The 19942-nt window shown below is 39.1% G+C and overlaps 1 protein-coding gene across 1 annotated transcript in view; it reads left to right on the top strand.

Moving 5' to 3' along the window:
* IGF2R (insulin like growth factor 2 receptor) overlaps positions 1 to 19845 on the top strand; it is a 53403-nt gene extending 33558 nt beyond the window's left edge. The window contains exons 29-48 of the mRNA XM_082757518.1: positions 254 to 351; positions 831 to 967; positions 1555 to 1745; positions 2382 to 2508; positions 2870 to 2992; positions 3856 to 4118; positions 5788 to 6000; positions 6937 to 7086; positions 8168 to 8329; positions 8825 to 9032; positions 9426 to 9572; positions 10025 to 10259; positions 11271 to 11407; positions 12373 to 12487; positions 13407 to 13553; positions 14945 to 15129; positions 15873 to 16059; positions 17149 to 17313; positions 17688 to 17757; positions 18155 to 19845. Coding sequence (XP_082613644.1) covers positions 254 to 351; positions 831 to 967; positions 1555 to 1745; positions 2382 to 2508; positions 2870 to 2992; positions 3856 to 4118; positions 5788 to 6000; positions 6937 to 7086; positions 8168 to 8329; positions 8825 to 9032; positions 9426 to 9572; positions 10025 to 10259; positions 11271 to 11407; positions 12373 to 12487; positions 13407 to 13553; positions 14945 to 15129; positions 15873 to 16059; positions 17149 to 17313; positions 17688 to 17757; positions 18155 to 18559 — 3465 coding nt within the window. The 3' untranslated portion in view covers positions 18560 to 19845. The remainder of the gene's footprint in view (positions 1 to 253; positions 352 to 830; positions 968 to 1554; positions 1746 to 2381; positions 2509 to 2869; positions 2993 to 3855; positions 4119 to 5787; positions 6001 to 6936; positions 7087 to 8167; positions 8330 to 8824; positions 9033 to 9425; positions 9573 to 10024; positions 10260 to 11270; positions 11408 to 12372; positions 12488 to 13406; positions 13554 to 14944; positions 15130 to 15872; positions 16060 to 17148; positions 17314 to 17687; positions 17758 to 18154) is intronic.
* The last annotated feature ends 97 nt before the right edge of the window (positions 19846 to 19942 follow it).

Here is a 19942-nt window from a genome sequence, read left to right as displayed (position 1 = left end):
CTTCCTCATGTCACGGAAGATGGCAGTAGCTCCTAACGGTTGCTGTTTAATCAAAAGTGTGCATGTGGATAAACTTCGGTTTGAGAGAAACTGTGCTTTGAGCTTTTCAGGCCATACTGTTCAGATCAGAGGCACAGTATGTCTCTAAGATACTGTGCTAATACAAGTTGCTGGACCTTCTTGAAGCTGACTGAGACCTTTTGGTAGTTCCTATATTTAAATTGGAGAAAGTAAATTCCTTTTTTTCTTTCAGCCTGTATTTTTGAAGGAAACTCCAGATTGCACCTACATGTTTGAATGGCATACACAGTATGCCTGCCCACCTGTTAAATCCACTGAGTGTTCCTACAAGTAAGTTGATTCCACAAATGTAAGATGGGGCTGTGTGATGGCAGAAATGAGTACAGCCTACTGTAACTCTGCAATACTGCCTCTTTAGTTATTGTAGTAATACTTGATAAGTGTGGTCAAATAAAACTCACAGGCAATTGTCCTTAACATGTGGAGTCAGGGTAAGTTTCTACCCTAAGATGGAACAACCTGCTGCAACCCTCCATTTGTGCTTGCCATGCATTAAACTTGTGTGCTCCAGTGAAGTCAGAAATACTCTTGCATTGGCTGTAGGCTATGTACGCAGCCAGTTGCTGATGCAGTGATATCTCTGTACTGAATTTGAAGCTTTTGGGGACCAATGAGTCTGGATCAGAGTTCTTTTCTAGCAAGAGGCTCTGATTGTAGAATTATTAAGATGAAGCTTATTGTAAATGACAATTTTGAAGTTACTGGAATTACTTCTTTTAAATGCTAAATTTAAATTCTTTATCTTACAGGGATGATGAAGGAAACTTCTATGACTTTTCATCTCTGACACGGCATAGAGAGAATTGGGAGGCAATTGCTTTATCTGCTTCTACACAGAAATACTATATTAATGTCTGCAAGTCCCTAGTACCATACGGTGCTGCACGTAAGAGCTAAATAAAAATATATTCTAGCTACAGATAGAGGAGGCAAATGGTAGGACGGTACTGCTGGCTCTTCAGAGTAAAAGATCATAAAAGCCAATTATGTGGAGACAGTGGTGTCACTGTGGTGTGAGAGGGAAGGCTAGTTTTTGGGCTTTATTTCCACATGTTTGGTCCATGAGCTCTGCTTGCAGGTCATATCAGCACTCCAGCTCTTTTGTTCTTACACAAAGTCTTACATAGCTCCTGGAGATTAAAATAGTCTGGAGTAGGTTGTTAATTTAAGACTTTTTCCGTGGCATCTTCTGAGCCTAGTTCCACATGGTGGAGTGGAAGACCAGGCATCAGGCTCTAGCCTTTCACTATGAGTAGAAGTCCGCTTCCCCAGTGCTAGCTGCCGCTGCTTTCCTGTGTGAAGTGAGGTGGCTGCTGCTACTTGTGACTGGGGAGAAGGCGGGTGGTTGTGAGTGTGATTGGGCATTTGTTTAGAGGTAGAACAGCCATGACATAACTGAAAATGGAGTTTTATTCTAGGCAAGCCAGTCTTAGCAACTTCTGGAGTAATAATGCAGTGTATTCATCTGTACAGGTTCCTGTCCTTCTGATGCTGCTGCCTCTGTTGTGGAGGATGCAAAATGTGTAAGCCTTGGAGAAGTGGCTGATGGACCCCGGTGGGAAAATGGCATTTCTGTTCTGAAATACATTAATGGGGATCAGTGCCCAGATAAAATTCGCAAGAAAACAACAATATTGCGCCTCAAATGTGATGAAAGCAGAATAGTAAGTGGGCTTCTCCTGGCAGGGCTTTGCATTTCCATGAGTTAGTACCACTGCATCTGTGTGAAGGATGGTGGGACAGTTCTTAACTATTCCCTAGTCTTCTGCAGCTGGTTGGGAGGTAGCCCTATGAGCCTTATGAGTAGACTATGAAGTAGTGCTTGACCTTTAGGTGATGAGCAGTTCTTAAGAGATCATTTTGTACAGTCTAACAGTTTTTATCATCTCTAATACCTTCAAGTTGTCTGTACGTTGAAGGTGAGCATATTGTGGGGTAGGAAACATAGGGCAGTGCCAGTAGCCAGTGCTTGGTTGCACCTCCGTGTGCCTAGCCATTAAATACTCACTTGAGGAATTTCATTGTAGTGTTTTGGATTTTCTGTTGTGTGGCTAGACTGCCTTTAGCTCTATTCTCATCAGTTTTATTGCTACAGGTGATGATTTTGGACTGTCCTGTGTATATGAGATAGTTACAGTTAAATACTGTAGTCTTGGGCTTATTCACTGCTCCAGAATGGGTTAATTCTTAGGACTGGTATTTGACACGAGCTCAGCTAGAGGCTTCAGGAATAAGCCTGTGGCATGAAATCTTACAGTATCACTTGAATTACAAGTTAACTGTTAGTGTTTTGTGTTTAGGAGTCAAAACCAGAACTTATAATGGCCATTGAAGATTGTGAATATAGCTTCTTATGGTTCACTGCTGCTGCGTGTCCTCTTAAAAGCAACGTGCAAAATGACTGCCGGGTAACAAATCCTGCTACAGGTAAGGAGAAAGCCCAAGAACTTTGTAGGTGGAAAAGACTTCTGGAAGCAGCATTACTGTTTGTTCTCAAGGGATTTATTAGAAAAGGGTAGTGACGAACAAGCTTACTGGTGGTGGGTAGAAATATCTTGTACTACAATGTTCTTTGGCAAAGATCTGTAACAAGTTTGCTATATATCTGTTCTGAAAGTAGTTTTGCTTCCAATTTTTGGTACGAATTGTAACTGTCTTCTAACCTAGCGGGCAAGTAGGTGCTAGTTGACCTTCCAACTAAAGAAAGTTGCTCAAAGCTTTTAATACAAAGAAATGTTGTAACTTTGAATCTGCAAATGGATTAAATTACACCCTGTTTTCCCTATAGGTCACCTCTTTGATTTGACATCACTGAAGCGAGAGTCTGGTTATATAATCAGTGATTCACATAACAGAAGAATTGAGCTGAATGTTTGTGCTGAAGCTAAAAGTTCATGTGCTAATGGAGCTGGTAAGCATTTCATCCCTGTTGTTTCTGTATTTTTTTCCAGGTACACCGTAGTCAGCAAAAACAACTACTTATGCCCAGGTTTGAGGTAAATTGCAAGTGGCAAGTTTTACTGGAACCGTGGAAGGACTGAAGAGAACAATTGTATCTGAATTGCTTAGGAAGAGATACAGAAACTGTTCTAAGAAATCAAATGTGGTTCTATCAAATTCCATTTTAAACCTTAAATGGGTTTACTTCCAGACTGTGCCCTTGTGTCTGTAAGGATGGGTATCGTTTTGGTGATGAGGGCAAGACTGTAGATGCTGATGCTAAATGTTTTGGCTGTTGTGAAAAGAAAGAGAATATTAGCTTTCAGCTAGAATGAACTGAGAGCACTGACTGCTGTGTGGCGATTGCTGCATTGACATAATGCATCTCCATTCAGCCTTGTGTCCATGCTTCAAAATCTTGCCAGCCCCCTTTCTAGATTTCTGTTTTTTGGGTGCTTCTGAAATACCACTAGCAGTTTAACTTGTATTTTAGGATTCTTACAGGCAGGCACCTTAATGAAATTATGTATAGTCAAGGTGATATTTCTGGGTAAATACCTTGGATTTTCAGAGAAGTAATCAAAAGCTATTCTCAAATGTATATAGTTATACTACATTCTACTGGTTAATAAGTTAACAAAAACAGTATTTAGTTTGTTTCAGTGCAGCTCAGTTTAGTGGTAATTCCAGATAGTGTGAAAAAGCCTTTCCCATGGAAATTGGAATAAGGCTAGAATCTTAAGCTATGTGCTGATCAGTAAGGTAGAGGTGCAGTACAGGTTTGAAAGGCAGTTGCATCAGACTTCATCTGCTTTGTTCACTTTTTTACCGTAGCTGTCTGCATCATTGGTGGTCCAAAACCAATTAATGCTGGAAAATTAAGTAAAACTTTAACTTATGAAGATCAAGTGTTGAAGCTTGTTTATGAAGGTGGAGATCCTTGCCCTGCAGACCCTCAACTGAAGCATAAAAGCTATTTTAGCTTTGTGTGCAAGTCTGATGCTGGAGATGACAGCCAGCCTGTTTTTCTGTCTTTTGATGAGCAGACGTGCACTAGTTACTTCTCTTGGCATACGTCCTTGGCTTGTGAGGAAGAGGTAAGAATCACTTCCACGCAGAACACTTCTGTGGGACTAAATTTCTGGGGGGAGGTTATGCATAATAGTGTATGCTTTAAATCCCTTGAGAGTAAAGTCTCTTCCTCTAGTCCAGAAGTGAATTTCATGTAGAAATTCTGAAAGACTTTTTATTGGTATGTTCAGCAGTGAAGAACAGTAGTTGGCAAACTTGTTAACATGGTGAGTACGTTAAAACTTTAACACTTTAGATCAACCTCTCTGGAATATACTTAGCTGCTTTTCTGTACAGCTGAAAAAAGCCATAGGCAGCTTCTTAGGAAGTAATTGTTAAGATTCTCCAACTGAATAGGCCAATAAATCAGGCTGAGTTGAGGATGGGATGGCATTGCTGTGCCTGGGGCTAGTCTTCTTCTGTGCAAGGGACTAAAGGTTAGGCGAGTCTGATCAGTTCTGTTAAGTGCAATGACAATTGTGAGAAGCAAAGAGTTGTGAGAGATTTTTTTCTCACGCTATCTGATAAACACTGAACAAAGGATCTGCCTTTGCTTTGTAGCACAAGTTGTGATAACTTGATTTGGTCAACTCTGGATGAACTGGTGTTCCAGACAAGACCTTGAGCTATTCTTACTATAGCTAGTTTTAGCTAAACTGTTGCTGGTAACAGGTGCACATAATGAAAGCCAGTAATAGGAATAGAAGGTTGAATGGTTTTGTTCCCTGAGCCAGAGGGTGAATTAAGGTCTCTTTAACACCTGAACATTACATCTTATGAATGTTTAATCCTTCTTGTTACTTTGAATACTTCCTAGTGTGACCATCATTCTCTGACAAGTTGTTCCCACCTCCCATGACCACCTCAGTTTTATTATAGGTCTCACCATCATTTAGAGAAATGCTTTTCCGGCTCTTTTCACTGAAGGAAAATGTCATGTACCCACTTCCAGTCTCTTGTAGGAGTTGTGCAGCATGCAGCTCTGATTTCCTCTCCAGTAGTATGTACAATACATGCTCAGATTAAAAAAACAAACATAGAAATCATTGTTTTCTAAAGTATTAACTTTGATCAGTTATCACTTGTGTGTTTCTGATCACTTTTCAGTGTATCCATAGTGACCCTAGTTTGTTTCAGAGTGGCAATGGCTAGGTAGCAATAATGGTCTCTACTGAAATGAAATGAAAACAGAAACTAACAAAACTACCAGTATGTTGAACATGAATAGACTCCCCAGATTTCAAGTGTCAGTGAGCTTATGCATGTAAAAAGTTTCCTCAGACCCCGTTTCAAGCAGTGCTCAAGCCACGAGGTTGCAGTGCAGTAACTTTACGTTGTTACAACCAAGCTTTTTATTGGAAGTGGTCCTCATCTTCCCCACAACATTGAATAGGAAGGAAGTGTAGGATCCACTGATCACTGTAGTGACTGTGTGTTGGAGGCTGCATTCCAGAGGTTTGTTCTGATGTTATTTTCATGTGGATTCAATTCTATAAATATTTAAGAGCTTGACTTTTTTCATATGTAGCTTGTAGGCACTTAGTATCTATAACTAAGCAGAAGTTGTCATAAATGCTGCCTTACTTCAATAAAACTTTGAACTTTTGAACGTAGCTACATTTCTCTCTGTGAAGGAGAGGATGATTATCAATAAGTTAAACAAAAGAATAAAAAATAAAATGTGCTTTCTCATAGGTGAGGTGCTCAGTATTGAATGGCAGTTCTGTTATTGACCTGTCCCCTTTGATACATCGCACTGGGTATTACGAGGCGTTTGTCGATGAAGATGTAACAGAAGTTTCTCCAGACTTCTACATCAATATTTGTGAGCCTCTCAATCCTATCAAAGATGTTAATTGTCCACCTGGAGCAGCTGTTTGTATGGTTCCTGTTAGTGGACCAGCAATAGTAAGTATTATGCCTGAAATCATGGGAACATGCATTTCCTTGCTAGTTTATAACAGTATCCCTGACTAGAGACCTGATTTGAGCAATAGGCTTGGCAATGGGATAAATAAATGGACTACAGAATTAAAATGTACTCTACAAAATTCCCTTTCTTTGCTTTTCCTGTGAAACAGTGTTTACTTATTCTGAGCTCCAATGATTTTTTGAGTGTAGAGAGATTCCATGCCCTGATGAGTATGAACAACTACTACAGAGAATTTCTGTGTATAGCTGCATGCCAAGCACTGAGGCTGGGAAGCAGAATGTCTCTTAGTCTGCTATTCAGTGGTGCAGAAATAGTGCAGTTGATTCTATGATAGCCTGTTTGCAATATGAAGGAGGATGTGTCCTAGCATGCTCTGAAACATGTTTAGTATTTCTAAGAACTTGACAGCTGCACAGTCTTAACAAGACTGCGACAGGATATTGGGCAACTTGTCAGTGTTATATGTCCTTAAGAGACTTTCTGGAGGCTCTTGCATCTAAGGCTTTATGTGCATCTTCTATAGCTCGCAAACAAAAAGTTGTGATGGTTTTTCATGAACTTCCACACTGATCTAGGGAACTTACTCTTTGCTAATACTACACAGTTTTCAAGTGTTGGCATTTTTGGCACAATGATTTTTAAAAAAGAATCCACCCTTAAGATGCAGAATCTTCCTGGCTTTTATGGCTTTTGTCAAGCTTAGCTAAAGGGTGTTTTGAGCTGTGCAACTTGCTTTGTTAGGACTGAAATCTAGTTAACTGTTCTTTACTTAAAGAATGAAGTTTTCAAAAGTGCATAGGAATTGTGCTCCTATGTCAGCTAAACAGATGAATCTCTGAACTAATCTAAATCTGAGTTGATCTGAAATCTAGATTTGTTACTTTTGTCTTACTATGTTTTTTCTTGTGTAGGATATTGGTCGTGTTACTGAACCTCCCAAGCTAAAAGAGGCAGTAAATGAGGTTTACATCACTTACACCAGCACTACTCCTTGTCAGATAAACAACAAATTGAACTATACTTCTCTCATTGTATTTCATTGCAGCCAAGGAACCGGTCTGGTAAGACATCTGTTAAATTTATGTTGATATTGGAGTGCAATGAGAAGTGGGGAGTAACAAGTATTAACTTTGCTTAGAGCTAAATCAATTGTTTGTTTCCAGCGTGTAAGGATGGTCTTGTTTCATATAGTCGAGGAAGGAATATGCTTAGTATTTGTGTTCTAAACTAGGCAAAATTTCATAGAGCGTGAACTTTAGGCTTGAAAGTATCAAGTTGTGATGGTTTCAAGGATCAGATTCCACTGAAGTAATGTACTGATAACTTATTGTTGGCATTAAGCTTAATGTTCTATTGTACTTTGTCTGGGTCCAAAAGATTGAACTTGTACCATAAGCTAAAACAAGAATCAGTGTAACTTTTTGTAAAGCTATTATGAAATACTTCACCTGTGATGTATATGATTAGAGAAGTGGTTACAACTTAAACATAGCATCTGAATGCAAGTTTTGATTTTTCATTGACACCCGAACAATTGAAGCTGCATGATGCTATAAATTTAACATTCCATGACTTTTTTTGAATACTTAACAAAAACAGCAAAGAAGCACTTGGGTATATGTGACACACCAGATCTTGTTAAAGGTATTTAGTGGAACTGTTTTCCATCCCATCAATTTTCCGTCAAGATGGGAGATGAACTGAAATCCTAGGTGGCTCTGAGTACTACACAAGCCATACTACTACTTTGATTTAAAATAGGATGACAAAGGAACCAGCATTCTGTCCATACCTCAACTTTGTTAATTTTTGTAATGTTTTCTGATGTGGAGAAACAAAAGCTTCACATTTCTTTTCCTGCTTGCAACCAAGGTGAACATCAAAATCTTGATCTTAATTATAATAAGAAAACTTGCCTGCTTCAATTACTATTTGTTTTCTGTAGGTAGGTAGAAAGTTCTTCACCTACGGGTTTTTTGGTACTAGTTGCAATATTAAGGTATGGAGTTTGTCCTACGGTCTGTAAAACCTAGTCAGTAATAATTGAGGTGAACTGCTGGAGGGAAGAGATTAATGCAGAAAACAACAAATTTTCCACAATTAAACCTAATCTTCTTCTTTTTTTGTGGTTTTTGGTAACAGGGCAGGCCAAAGATGATACGGAAACTTGACTGCAGTTTTGTGTTTGAGTGGGAAACTCCAGTTGTGTGCCCTGATCAAGTGAAAACTTTGGGCTGCTCTGTGACTGACGAACAATTACACTATACTTTTAACCTGACAAGCCTTTCTGGAAGATCATTTGAGGTAAAGTCTTCTCAGAAGGCTCTTCTAAACTTCCTGGAATGTGAGAAGAGACTGAAGTGCATGCTGCAGCTGTGGTCAGTGTCGGTGGTTTGCCTTTTTGACAGAGGGAGTAACATTAGAGCATTGCCTTTCAATGCTTTTGAGGGGGAAGTTCATGAATCTACTGTTGGGAAGGAAGGAGAACTTTTCACTGAAGGGAATCTTGATTTGGCCTTGAACACGAAGACATGTCTGCTGAACGTGCAGTGTCCTTGGCCCCATGGATGTACTTACCTGCAGCTTTGCTGCATAAATGAAGGCCAAATTGCAAGATTAGTTATCTGCATTATGCAAGGACTGCATGAGACGCAGTTTATAAAGCACTCCTATTGTTCTCTATAAGTATTGACTTGCAGGCTTCAAGAGGCAGCCTTAGAATCATGGAATCGTTTATGTTAGAAAAGACCTAATCATCTAGTCCAGCCTTTAAAGCCTTGTTTCTGGGTGTCCACACAGGTACTTTCTGGATCCCAAAGTTACCATGTTAGTGTATGCAGTAAGGCAGCAGATGTGTACCAGGGAAAATGCAAAGATGGAGCAGTGTGTCTGACATCTGAAAGTGGTGTGTCATCCTTTGGAAGCCTAAAAGAAATGAAAATGGACTATAGCCGCCAGGATGAAACAGTCATCTTGCAGTATACAGGGGGTGATCGGTGCCCTCCAGGTGAGACTGCAGCAGAGCCTATTTACATAAAGAGTTGTTGGCTTTCTTACCCTTAAATCTCAGCTTTGTTGCTAAGGGAGGGAAGGAACATGTATTTTGCATGCCATAGCAGAAACATGGTTTTCAGTCATGTGCACCATACTCACCTGCAACATCAATGCTTCTCTTTTGGAAGAGAGCGCAATTTTTCTGTAGAGGTGACCATAGCTAATTGTATGCTACATCTGAGTTTTCTAATTGGATTTTGACTCGGTGTTTCAGTATCTGTTGTCTGCCTCTGCACGTGACTCTTCTTGAATGGTGTTGATGTGCAGGCTTTGGATATGGTCCTGGATCTGGATATGCCTGCTTTTTCACTGTATGTTGTTCAGAGAGCATACCTTTCTTTTTCAGTGACTGAAAAGGGAGAGCTCTGTGTGTTCCCCTTCAAGTACAAAGGGAAGAGTTATGAGGAATGTATTATGGAAGAAAAAAAGAGGCCGTGGTGTGCTACAACTGCAGACTACCAGGGAGATGGAAAGTGGGGATATTGTATTAACGGTAAGAACTTTTTATATCTAATATATAAGGCTCTGAATTAACAGTGTGAGTTGGTCATTATCGGGCTGGGCCGAAGACCTCTGACGTAATGTAATGAAAGGGGTGGGAGTAAGCAAGATAAAGAATCTATAGAACAAACCTGATTTTACTTAAGTGAATTAAAAGTCAAGTTCATGCCTTTAGATATCATGGTGATTCAAAACCATATGTTCAAGTGCTGACTGCCTTGATGGACATCCCTCATCTTGGAGGGAGGAGTTGTACAACTTCCTGAAAAAATTGCATGGGAAGTTAACCTAGGGAAGGAGGTTGCTAGGTAAAGCATTTATGCTGCTTCTCTCTGAAACAATACCTGATTAAAATTTCTCATACCTCTAAATTGCTACACTAAAATCCATACATGTCTGGAAGCCTCTTACAAAATGATTTTCTTCCAACCTCCCTTCTTATAGCAACTGCAAGAAGGGAGTCTACCATTATTTTCGTATGTGATGAAAATGCTGGCAGTGGGAGGCCATACCTTATGAGTGAGATGCTGGGCTGTGCTGTGACGTTTGAATGGAAGACACAGGCTGTTTGTCCTCCGAAGAAGATGGAGTGCAAGTTTGTTGAGAAACACAAGACTTACGACTTGAGAATGCTGTCTTCTCTGACGGGCTCATGGATCTTCTTCCACAATGGAAACTCGTGAGTAATGAACAGGGAGCAGCCTGCTGCTCAGTGTAACTGAAGTTATAATATGGCATAGTACTTCTGTTCAGGTCCATGTTCAGGGTTGTTTAAATTTCTGACAGCATCTTAAAGCTGCAGATGCTTAATGCTGTATGTAGACCTTGGGGGGGAAAAAAAAAGGCACAAAGGGACCTATTTTATCTGAACAGGATGAATAATTATGTTCTTCGTCATCACCATTTCCCTTTATTGGTATCTATTTAAAGAATGAATAAATCTAATACAAAAGCTTTCTAAAGGCTTTCTGCTTAAATTATCTTAAAGTAATTTTGTAGCTTAAATGCCATTTTCTAATTCTTAGTTATGTTGATAAAAAAGAAAACTTAATGTTTCGTTTGTTCTCTATTAACTCAAGCACATGTTGTCTAAAGTTCAAGAAGGGCTTTATCTCCATAAAGACAGGGCAGAAAAAATTTGCTAGTATCAACCTAAAAAAATGTAAATGTCAGGAAGTCATCAATCTTTTCAGTCTGACCCACTTGGTTAACAAAGAAGTTGAACTGGCAAGGATAAGAGAATCTAATTCAAAAATTTGCATCTAATTCTAAAATTACAGTAAACTGTAGGTTAACAAAACCCTAACAAAACTGTAATGCTCCTAGTTCTTTTATTCTTATAAAACTGAACTGGTATAACTTCGAAGAGCCTTAAACTGAGAGCGCTACAAGCTCTATAGCTGAGAGAAAACTTGGGTATTCCTTGTCTTGGTTCAAATTTCTACTTTTGACTTGAGTCAAAACTAACTAGTGAACTGATCTGGTAATCAGTTTCTCTGTACAGTCGTTTACTCTAAAATGATAACTAAGAGTAACCTGCTAAGTGTTTATGTGTTTTGTTCCTTCAGCTAGCTTGAGTATTTGATCTTTCAATGTGGCTAGCTCCTTGCAAAGAGTTTACAAAGCTTATATTTCATCTCAACAGTTGAGCCTAAAGAAGTTTTTTTTTCCTGCCGTGTTTTTTGTTTAGGTACTATTTGAATCTCTGTCAGAGGGTGCATGAAGGACCCACAGGCTGCCCTGAAAGAGCCAGTATTTGTAGGAAAAGCAACAATGGAGATGTTGAAGTTCTTGGGCTTGTTCATACACAGAAGCTGAATGTGACAGGTATAATTAACTTTTGTTCCTAAAGAGCTGAGAGAACTAAATCGGACAACCTAGCTGTAATGGCTCTTAAAGGATTCTATTCAACCTTGAGATACTTTTGCCAATGTGTCCTCATTTTTTTTTTCTGTTTAAAGAGAACAACACAAAATTAAAAGTGGTGTTTAGGCCATGAGAAAACATGAAAGCAAATAAGCAGTGCTGTAATTAAAGCTGTAACAGGTGAATTGTCTGAACATCAGGAAACACTTTCTGTGAGGATGACTGAGCACTGGCACAGGTCGCATGGAGTCTGTGCAGTCTCTCTCCTTTCAAAACAGTCTGGACATGGTCTCAAGGATGTGACTGTAGGGGACCCTGTTAAACAGGGAGTTGGATAAGATGACCTCTGGAGGTACCTTTCAACCTCTGACTGTGGGAGGGGAGAATTATTTTTTGGTTCATCCTGTTTTGAAAAACTTGTCCTTTGTCTGCTAACGCTTCCAATTAGAGCAGCATGTGAGAGATGACTAAGTGGCTTCTCTCCTGAGAAAAGGAGTAAAAATCCCAACTTTATTCAAAGATTTCAATTTAAATAAAGAATCTTTTTAAAATTGCTGTTAAGTTTCTGAAAATGAAGTCTTCCAACCAGCTACAAAAAAAGGAAGTACTGCATCTGTTAACTGCCTGAGTTTGCTTATAAGCTGTTTACTTGCTCTTAATATGTCAAAAAGGACATTAAATATAAATGTTAATTATACCCATGCTGGCAACCTGAACATAAGGTACTATGTGAATGCAGAAGTGTTGGAGGAGTGACTTTTAAATGATCATTGTGAAAGCCTCAAATCACACAAGTACTGTAACTGGTAAATGGTCTGTGGGGTGGAGGGACCTAGAAGTTAGTCTAAAGTAATGAAGTCTGGAGAATGAACAAAGGAAATTTGTCAGTTGCTTACAAAACCCTTGAATTGCTATTTCTCTTCTAGGTAATATAGTGTATATTAGTTATTCCAGTGGGCAGGAATGCAGGAAAAACAAGAAAGTAACAACAGTTATAGTACTGAAATGCGCAAAAACAGTTGGCGTGCCTGTGCTGCAGAGGTGAGTAACAAATTAGCATACTACTGACTGATCTTCATGATTTCTGTTGGACCTCTAATAACTCTCAGGACAGTGACCCTCTATTCTGTTGGACAGTCCCTAGAGTAATCTTGGTCTGTATTTGTAAGACATGGATCTCCTGAAGCTTCTGTACTTGTTCACTTTCATAAATAGCTGTATTCTGTGTATCTTAAATTGCCTGGGCAAAAATCTAGGCATTCCACTCCTGAATTAGGCTGGGATGCTGTTATGTTGTCAGTTGTAGTATAACTGCTCTTAGTAACTTTGCTCCAGATCTATTTAGTAGATAACACTTACTGTAGATAAGCAATTTAGATAATAAAACATGTTTTTACTCCATTACTTAACCATACCAAATCTTTCAGTACAGATTATCTAACTACATGCTGTCTAGACTGAGTTATATGTGCATGATCACAAGTACTAAAAAAGCTTGATGGCTTTTTGCAGTCTTGTTTTGGTTGACTGTACATTGGCTGTAGAATAAAGAAACTGAACAAGAGGCTGTGCCTGAGTCAAAGAAGTAGGCAGCAAAATCTGACTAGCTTATATTTCTTGTCCCAGCCAGATAAAGTGCAGAGCAGTAAAGCTGCCAAGAGCAAACTCGCATGTTAGTTAGCTACAGTATTTAAATAAAACCCTGTGATGTACTGTGTGAGTTCTAGAACTCTTGAAGCAGGGAGTTTAAGTGAAGTCAGGTGACTGCAGTCTCTTAACTCAGCTAAGATCAATAGAACTCAGGTAGTTTTTTTTAGTGCTTATTATTCTAGCTTACTCTCTGCATGTTGCTTAAGCAGGAGATTCCCATACATGAGCAAATTGCTGTGTCTTCTCTTACTCAAGATATTAAGTGCTTGTTACTCTTTCCTGGAATAATCAGTTATCTGTTGTTTGGCAGGATTGATGAAGAAAACTGTATTTACTACATCGCTTGGGACACACGTGCAGCTTGTGCTGTGAAGCCACAGGAGGTGGAAGTAGTGAATGGAACAGTAATTAATCCTACAACAGGGAAAAACTTTTCTCTAGGGGATGTTTATTACAAGTAAGTTGAAGACCAAAAACAAAAATAATAAATAAAATAAAAATATAGTTCTGTAGACCTCTACTGCAAGAAAAAAGCTTGGTATAATGTTCCAATTTGCCTTAAGAATTCCTAGCTGTTAAGTGGGAATTTGCTGACAGCCTTGTACCAGTGGCTGAACTAAAGGTCTGGTTGCTACTACAGCCTACAGCTGGGTTTAAAGCTTTGAGCATGTCTTGGGGTATTCAAGACTAATCTAAAGTCTGCACATACACCATTTTGATGGTAGAGTTCTTTATTATGAGTTGTTGTTCTTTTCCATAATATGTAGACACTGGATCATTCTCAGAGATCCTGATTTTCATCTACAGTACTCTTTGACTCTTTTCAAAACACCTTTCTTCCTGCTCAGTAGATCCATATGCAAGCCAGAACCCATGCTTTAGTAACCTTAGAAGCGAAGCAGTACAGCTCTGGAGGAATGTTCAAGCATGACCGAACTCTGGACAGGCAGGGAAAGGCAGTTATACTCTACTAACATTGCACATAATTCTGCTCCAGGAACTCCTATAAATAACTACATTTAACATCAATTCTAGTGTTATGGAAGGAAACCTGTCTGTAGTAGTGTTATGGGAAGAATAAACTCTGCCTGCAAGGCACAATTCAGTAGTGTGCATTGAAGAGCACAAGATTGGTGTAACTGAGCAAATGCGTTTTGAATAGACCTGCTGTGCATTCATGTTTCTCTGTGCTTATAATGTTATCAGGTAAAATCAAACATTCCTGGATGAGAGAGTAGAAGAGGTCAGGATGTGAAATGAGAAACTTGGTGTAATGAGAGATTAGTCAAGTCACATTTGATCAAGCTCAGTCTTCAAGCAGGTGGCTAGAACAAATAACTCAGAGTCTCAAAGCATTTTTAGTTTTGCCAGCGGCAAGGAGGGATATGACTGTAAGTGGTAGTTGGATAGCACTTGGGTAGATGCTTTTGCCAGGAGGGCGACTACTTAACTCGCAAAAGCTTAACTCACAAAAGCTAAGACAGGCTATTTATCATAACTACAGAACACTCAATATGGATTTCATGGCCAGTATGCTAGCAGTGTGAGAGCTGCTGAATCATACTTCTGTATTCAGTTTAAGTGCTCATGCTCCCATTGAGGACAGTATAACTAGAAGAGTTTGGTTTTGGTGCATTCTTAGAAGGCTTTATGCCGAATATAATACTCGGTTGTAATACTGAAGGAGGAAGCCTCTGCCCTGTGTCTCTTCTGTCTGATGAATCTATCACTCCAACTTGATTTGGAATCTGCTTGAGGTAACAGGTACTGCTGTTGCCAGTCTTAAGTCTTGGAAATTACTTAAGTCTGAGTTTAGACTTAGTATAGACCTGCCCTCTGTCTCCTCAGGTTGTACACAGCTTCTGGTGACATACGGACAAACGGAGATAAATATGTATATGAAATTCAGCTTTCTGGTATAACAAACTCAAGCTTCCCAGAGTGCTCTGAAGCTAACATCTGTCAGGTTAAAACTAATGAGCGTCGTTTTCGGAGAATTGGATTTGCCAAAAAAGCTAAATATTACGTTGAGGGTAAGTACTTGCTTGCTAGCTGTAATTGCTTGATCTTCATTTGAATTGTTTCATTAAATAGTTCTTTTTCCATGACATCTGTGCTAAACCATTTCTGTAAAGTTGTCCAGAGTCTCTCTTCCTAGTCTTAAACTAAAAGAGGGTAAATTTACATTAGGTACTTGGAAGAAATTCTTTGCCATGAGGATGATGAGGTACTAGAGCAGGTTGCCTGGAGAAGCTGTGGATTCCCCATCCCTGGAAGTGTTCAAAGCAGCACCCAAACCAGCCTTGAGCAACCTGTTCTAGTGGGAGGTGTTGCTACCTTTTGCAGGGGGTTGGAACTAGGTGTTCTTTTAAGGTTCCTTCCAACTATTCTCTGATTTTTATAATTTAGGCTGCTTCTTCCTATTATGTGAGGCCAGTTGTAAATGTGGCCTTAGCAGTAGATTTTGGGCTTGATGCTTGCTGAAAGATTTCAGTAAAAACAATATAAGATGAGACTAGGTTTCCTGTTTTCCTCTGCTTGTGCTGTTCCACCTAGCTGCTTTTCCCTGTAAAGAGTTTAGCTCACTATTCCACAGCAACTGGGTGGAATGAGCTATATGAAAGTATAAGCTCACCTGCAGGTGCTGCAAAATGTGAGCGTTTACTGCAGAACAAATACATGCGGGAGTGCAGATGCAAACACACAACTTCTTAGGGTATAGTTCTCCTGGCTGTTTTCAAGGAAGTGCTAAAATAAGGTGTTCTTCTTGTTTTAGATGATGACTTGGATGTCATATTTTCATCGGACTCCAGATGTGGTAAAGATAAATCAAAGTTTGTCTCCTCAACAATTTTCTTCCACTGCAGTTCACATGTAAAGGAAGGCATCCCTGAATTTCTTCACGAAACAGCAGATTGTCAGTATTTATTTACCTGGTACACATCTGCTGTGTGTCCACTAATGTGAGTAGTTAACTGTTTTCTTAAAGTAACCCTTCTCAGCTAAAGGCTTTTTTGTTGTTACTTGACAAAGTAATAGGGTGGGGAGGTGGGGGACAAGCTTAAAAAAAAAAAAAAAAAATAGACTTATGAGTAAATGGAACTAGTGTCCACGTGTGTAATGTTTGGTGTATGGCAAACATTTATTTAGCAGTCAAATTGATCTGGATCTACAAGCTTCCTGTTTGCAGTGGAAATAATGGAGAGGTATGGTAGGATTTATTACTGTTCTTCCCATTAAGTAAAACTTACTGTAGCTGAGAACATGCTGTTTCACATTACTGAGAGGAGTAATGAGTATTTGGATTTTTGTTTTCCGTGCCTTATTGCCTAGAAAAATTGAAAGCCAGAGCAAAAACTATCTGCCTACTTCTTCAGGCTAGAGTAAAAAATCATATGTCATAGAAATAATGATGTATTTTCGCAGTGAATTGATCTCCTTATTCTACAGAATTGAACTCTTCATTTTACAGGTCCAGAAAGGAGTAATGAGGTGACAGGCAGTGGTTTAAAAGCAAAATGATGCATCTCAGTGCTTACCTGCATTCTTGACTCTTCAGGCAGCCTTGCTGCAAAGAATGAAATAATTCTAGGACTGTAATTTTGTAGGTGCTAGCTTAAAAGCACGGGGGAACTGTTCATTCTGGTGTAAGCAGGGGATTATCTGTTAAGGCAGTTTGTCTGTGCAGTGCCACTGTCAGATGCAGCAAATAATTGCTGTAGCTTCTACAGCTTGCTCAGGTGCAGGTTTAATTATGTGAGTGGATAGCTGCTGCTGTCTAAGATCTGGTGTCTAATCACACACTTTAGTAATTGCACACTTTAGTCTTGACTGTTATCTTAGTTTTATGTACTGCTTAAAAGCACACCAGAATGTAGGCATAGTACCTATCTTTGTTTTTTCAGTAACTAGAATAAAATCCCCTAAATTCCATTCTTTATGAATTCTGACAGGCTAGTATAGTATTTTTTAATTTAAATCTGTTCCTAATCTAGTTTGATGCAATTTGTCAGTAGATCTTAGTCTTCCTTTTCTTCCCAATTTGTTATTAGGTCAAACAGTGTTCCAGGAAGCCGTGAGGGCCAATCTGATCAGGAAGCCCAAGTACATAAAGGTCTTTCAAGGAGAAGTCAGGCTGTTGGTGCTGTGCTGAGTGTCCTTCTGGTTGTTCTCACTGCATGCCTGATAATCTTGCTGTTCTACAAAAAAGAAAGAAGGTAAGAAATGGTTGGGAGGCTCTGAAAACTTTTGGTAGGACAATTTGGCTTCCTCAGTGAAGGGGAAAGTTTTTTTTTTTTTTTTTTAAGACTAAAAAAAACTTTAAGACCTCTTCCTTTTTTTAAGACCACTTTTTTTTTTTTTTGAGACTAAAACACCTCTGGTCTATATCCACCTTGAAGCTGTGCTAAAGGGGGGAAGATGTAATATTCAGTCCATGATGCTGTAGTAATTAGAATGGTTTAGGGTCAAATGTTGCTACACGACAGCTTGCAGCTTGCTTGGTAAAATGCTTTGATAGAAATCCACTGAAATGCGAGGGCTATTGAGGAGAATATAGTCTTCCTAATGCAGTGTTCTTCCTTCTCTTTAGGGAGACTGTTGTGAACAAGATAACAAACTGCTGCAGAAGAACATCAGGCGTTTCCTACAAATACACAAAGGTAACACAGTAGCAAAACCAAAGGTTTTGTTTCTTGTCAAATTTTAATGTGAAACTCTAATAAATAGATAAAAACCTTTAATTTCCAGTTCCTTCAGTGAATGGAAACAAATGCATGTGGCTTCAGGAAAACTGTCTACATTTATATTGTAAGATGGGAACCTTTACCATTTTAGAACAGCTGAGGAAATGAACAGTCTGTAAATAGCCAAATAACAAATCTGCCAGAAGAGAGTACGCCTCAGACACAGTAAAGCAATAGTAATACTGCAAGAGTGTGCTGATAACTATCTCAGTCTAAATTAAACCCAAGGATGTGTGGAGTGGGTATAAGAACTGGGGAGATCAATGTATGTAGAAGAGTCTAGAGTGCTATATGGACATCTTTTTTCCTGCAGATAAACAGTGAAGAAGAAGAAGCTAATGAGAATGAAACAGAGTGGCTTATGGAGGAAATCGCAGCACCAAATCAAAGAACAGCAAAAGGAGTGCAGGAGAACGGTCATGTTACTACCAAGTCCGTTACATCTGAAGCTTTTACATCTCTCCGTGTGGATGATTTGGACAGTGAGGATGAAGTGTTAACCATTCCAGATGTAAAGATTCAGACAGGAAGAGGACTAGACAAAAGCAAGCACCCACAAAAGAAGCCACCGAGCTTTGGCAGTGATGACAAAGCTTACTTGCTGAATGGGGGAAGGGAAAGGAAAACAAAAGCCAAGTCAGGTCAACAGCAGGCACAGAACTCTACAAATACAGCATCATTTCATGATGATAGTGATGAGGACTTGTTGAATGTTTAATTCCTTTTGTGCCTAATCAAATATATATAGAGAGATTATATATAAAATGGGACAACACTTCCAACCAAATATGAGGACTTCAGCCTGAAAGATTTTTCTGAATTTTGCCTTTAACAAGAAACCATTGAAAAGGGAAGAAGAGAAAGATGGAAAGATGTCTTGGTTGTTTACAATGATCTGTTCAGTAATGACTGGATGTCTAGCATCCAGTTAGCTGAGTTATGTTGACTCTCTCTAGCCAGGACAACTTTTTTAAGCCTCAGCATAGACATTAAATGCTTGCTTAAAAAGGAACCTTTCAAAGGACAAGATTAAAGCTGAATTAAGTCCCTGGCTCCTGAGATTCAAGTTATCTGACTACTAGCATTTTAACTCCTTGTATTTATTGATCCTCACTACTCAGGTTTGCTTATAGCAACGTGTTCTTCCTGCCGGCAGGGTATTATTCTATGGGTTCGCCCTTCTATGGGTTCATCCATTGTAAGACAAGGAAAAATATAACTTTTCTGTGTTGGGATGATTTGATGTAAATTTTAGAACTGGTCTAATTTATCCTGTAAATTTGAGTATTCGTTCTAATTTAAACAGATCATTGGTTCAAAGGTATTGACTGAAAGGTACAATTCTGTATAGCTTTAGCCTGGAATGGTTGCTGTTCTTTGCATGATATTTTCTAGGTACTGGTCATATGACTGACTTCATCAGTATTTGCCAGAGCAGCAGCTGACAAGCATCCAAAGATTTTTTTTTTTTCCTAGATCATGGCTGAACTAGACTGACTGCACAGAACAAGAGTTTTCAAGGTCAGAGGCAGAATTGTTAGAATACAGCTTGCACTGCCCAGTTTGTCATCACCCAAAAAGCCCAACAACCAGAGGAGCCCTGGTCTGCATGATACCTCTCTGGCATTCATTACAAGAAAAGAATTGGGCTAGTCTTTTCTGATAGTGTAAGAGCTAGATCTTAGGCTGAGGTCCTGGCCGTGGTCATTGATTTGCAGTGTTGCTGGCAATTAATGGAAGTCAAATTTCTTCTAGCAGTTTTGCTCTTTTCCAGGTGTTTAATTTATGGGCAATGATAGGGTTTCAAAAAATTTTACAAATACATGTGTTGGTCTGAATTTTTTTGAAACTCTTCATTGCTCATTCTGGCTGGCTTATTCAGTTTCAGCAATGGTTTCTTTTTATAAAAAAAAAAAAACAAAAAACCTCCATTTTGAATCAAAATAGTGTAATATGAAGTATTCAGCAATTTCAATAAAAGATATGACGTGGGTATTCCAAATCCCCACATCTCAAGTCTGGAATCTTTCTTATGCTGGTCTAATACTGGTCATCAGCTTGGGGATATCCTTTTCTGCTGTCATAGCTAATAATCACATCA

This window comes from Aythya marila (assembly GCF_965140915.1).
Source record: "Aythya marila genome assembly, chromosome: 3".
Taxonomy (NCBI): Eukaryota; Metazoa; Chordata; class Aves; order Anseriformes; family Anatidae; genus Aythya; species Aythya marila.
Note: the sequence above shows the minus strand (reverse complement) of the source record. Positions and strands in the feature narration are given on the sequence as shown.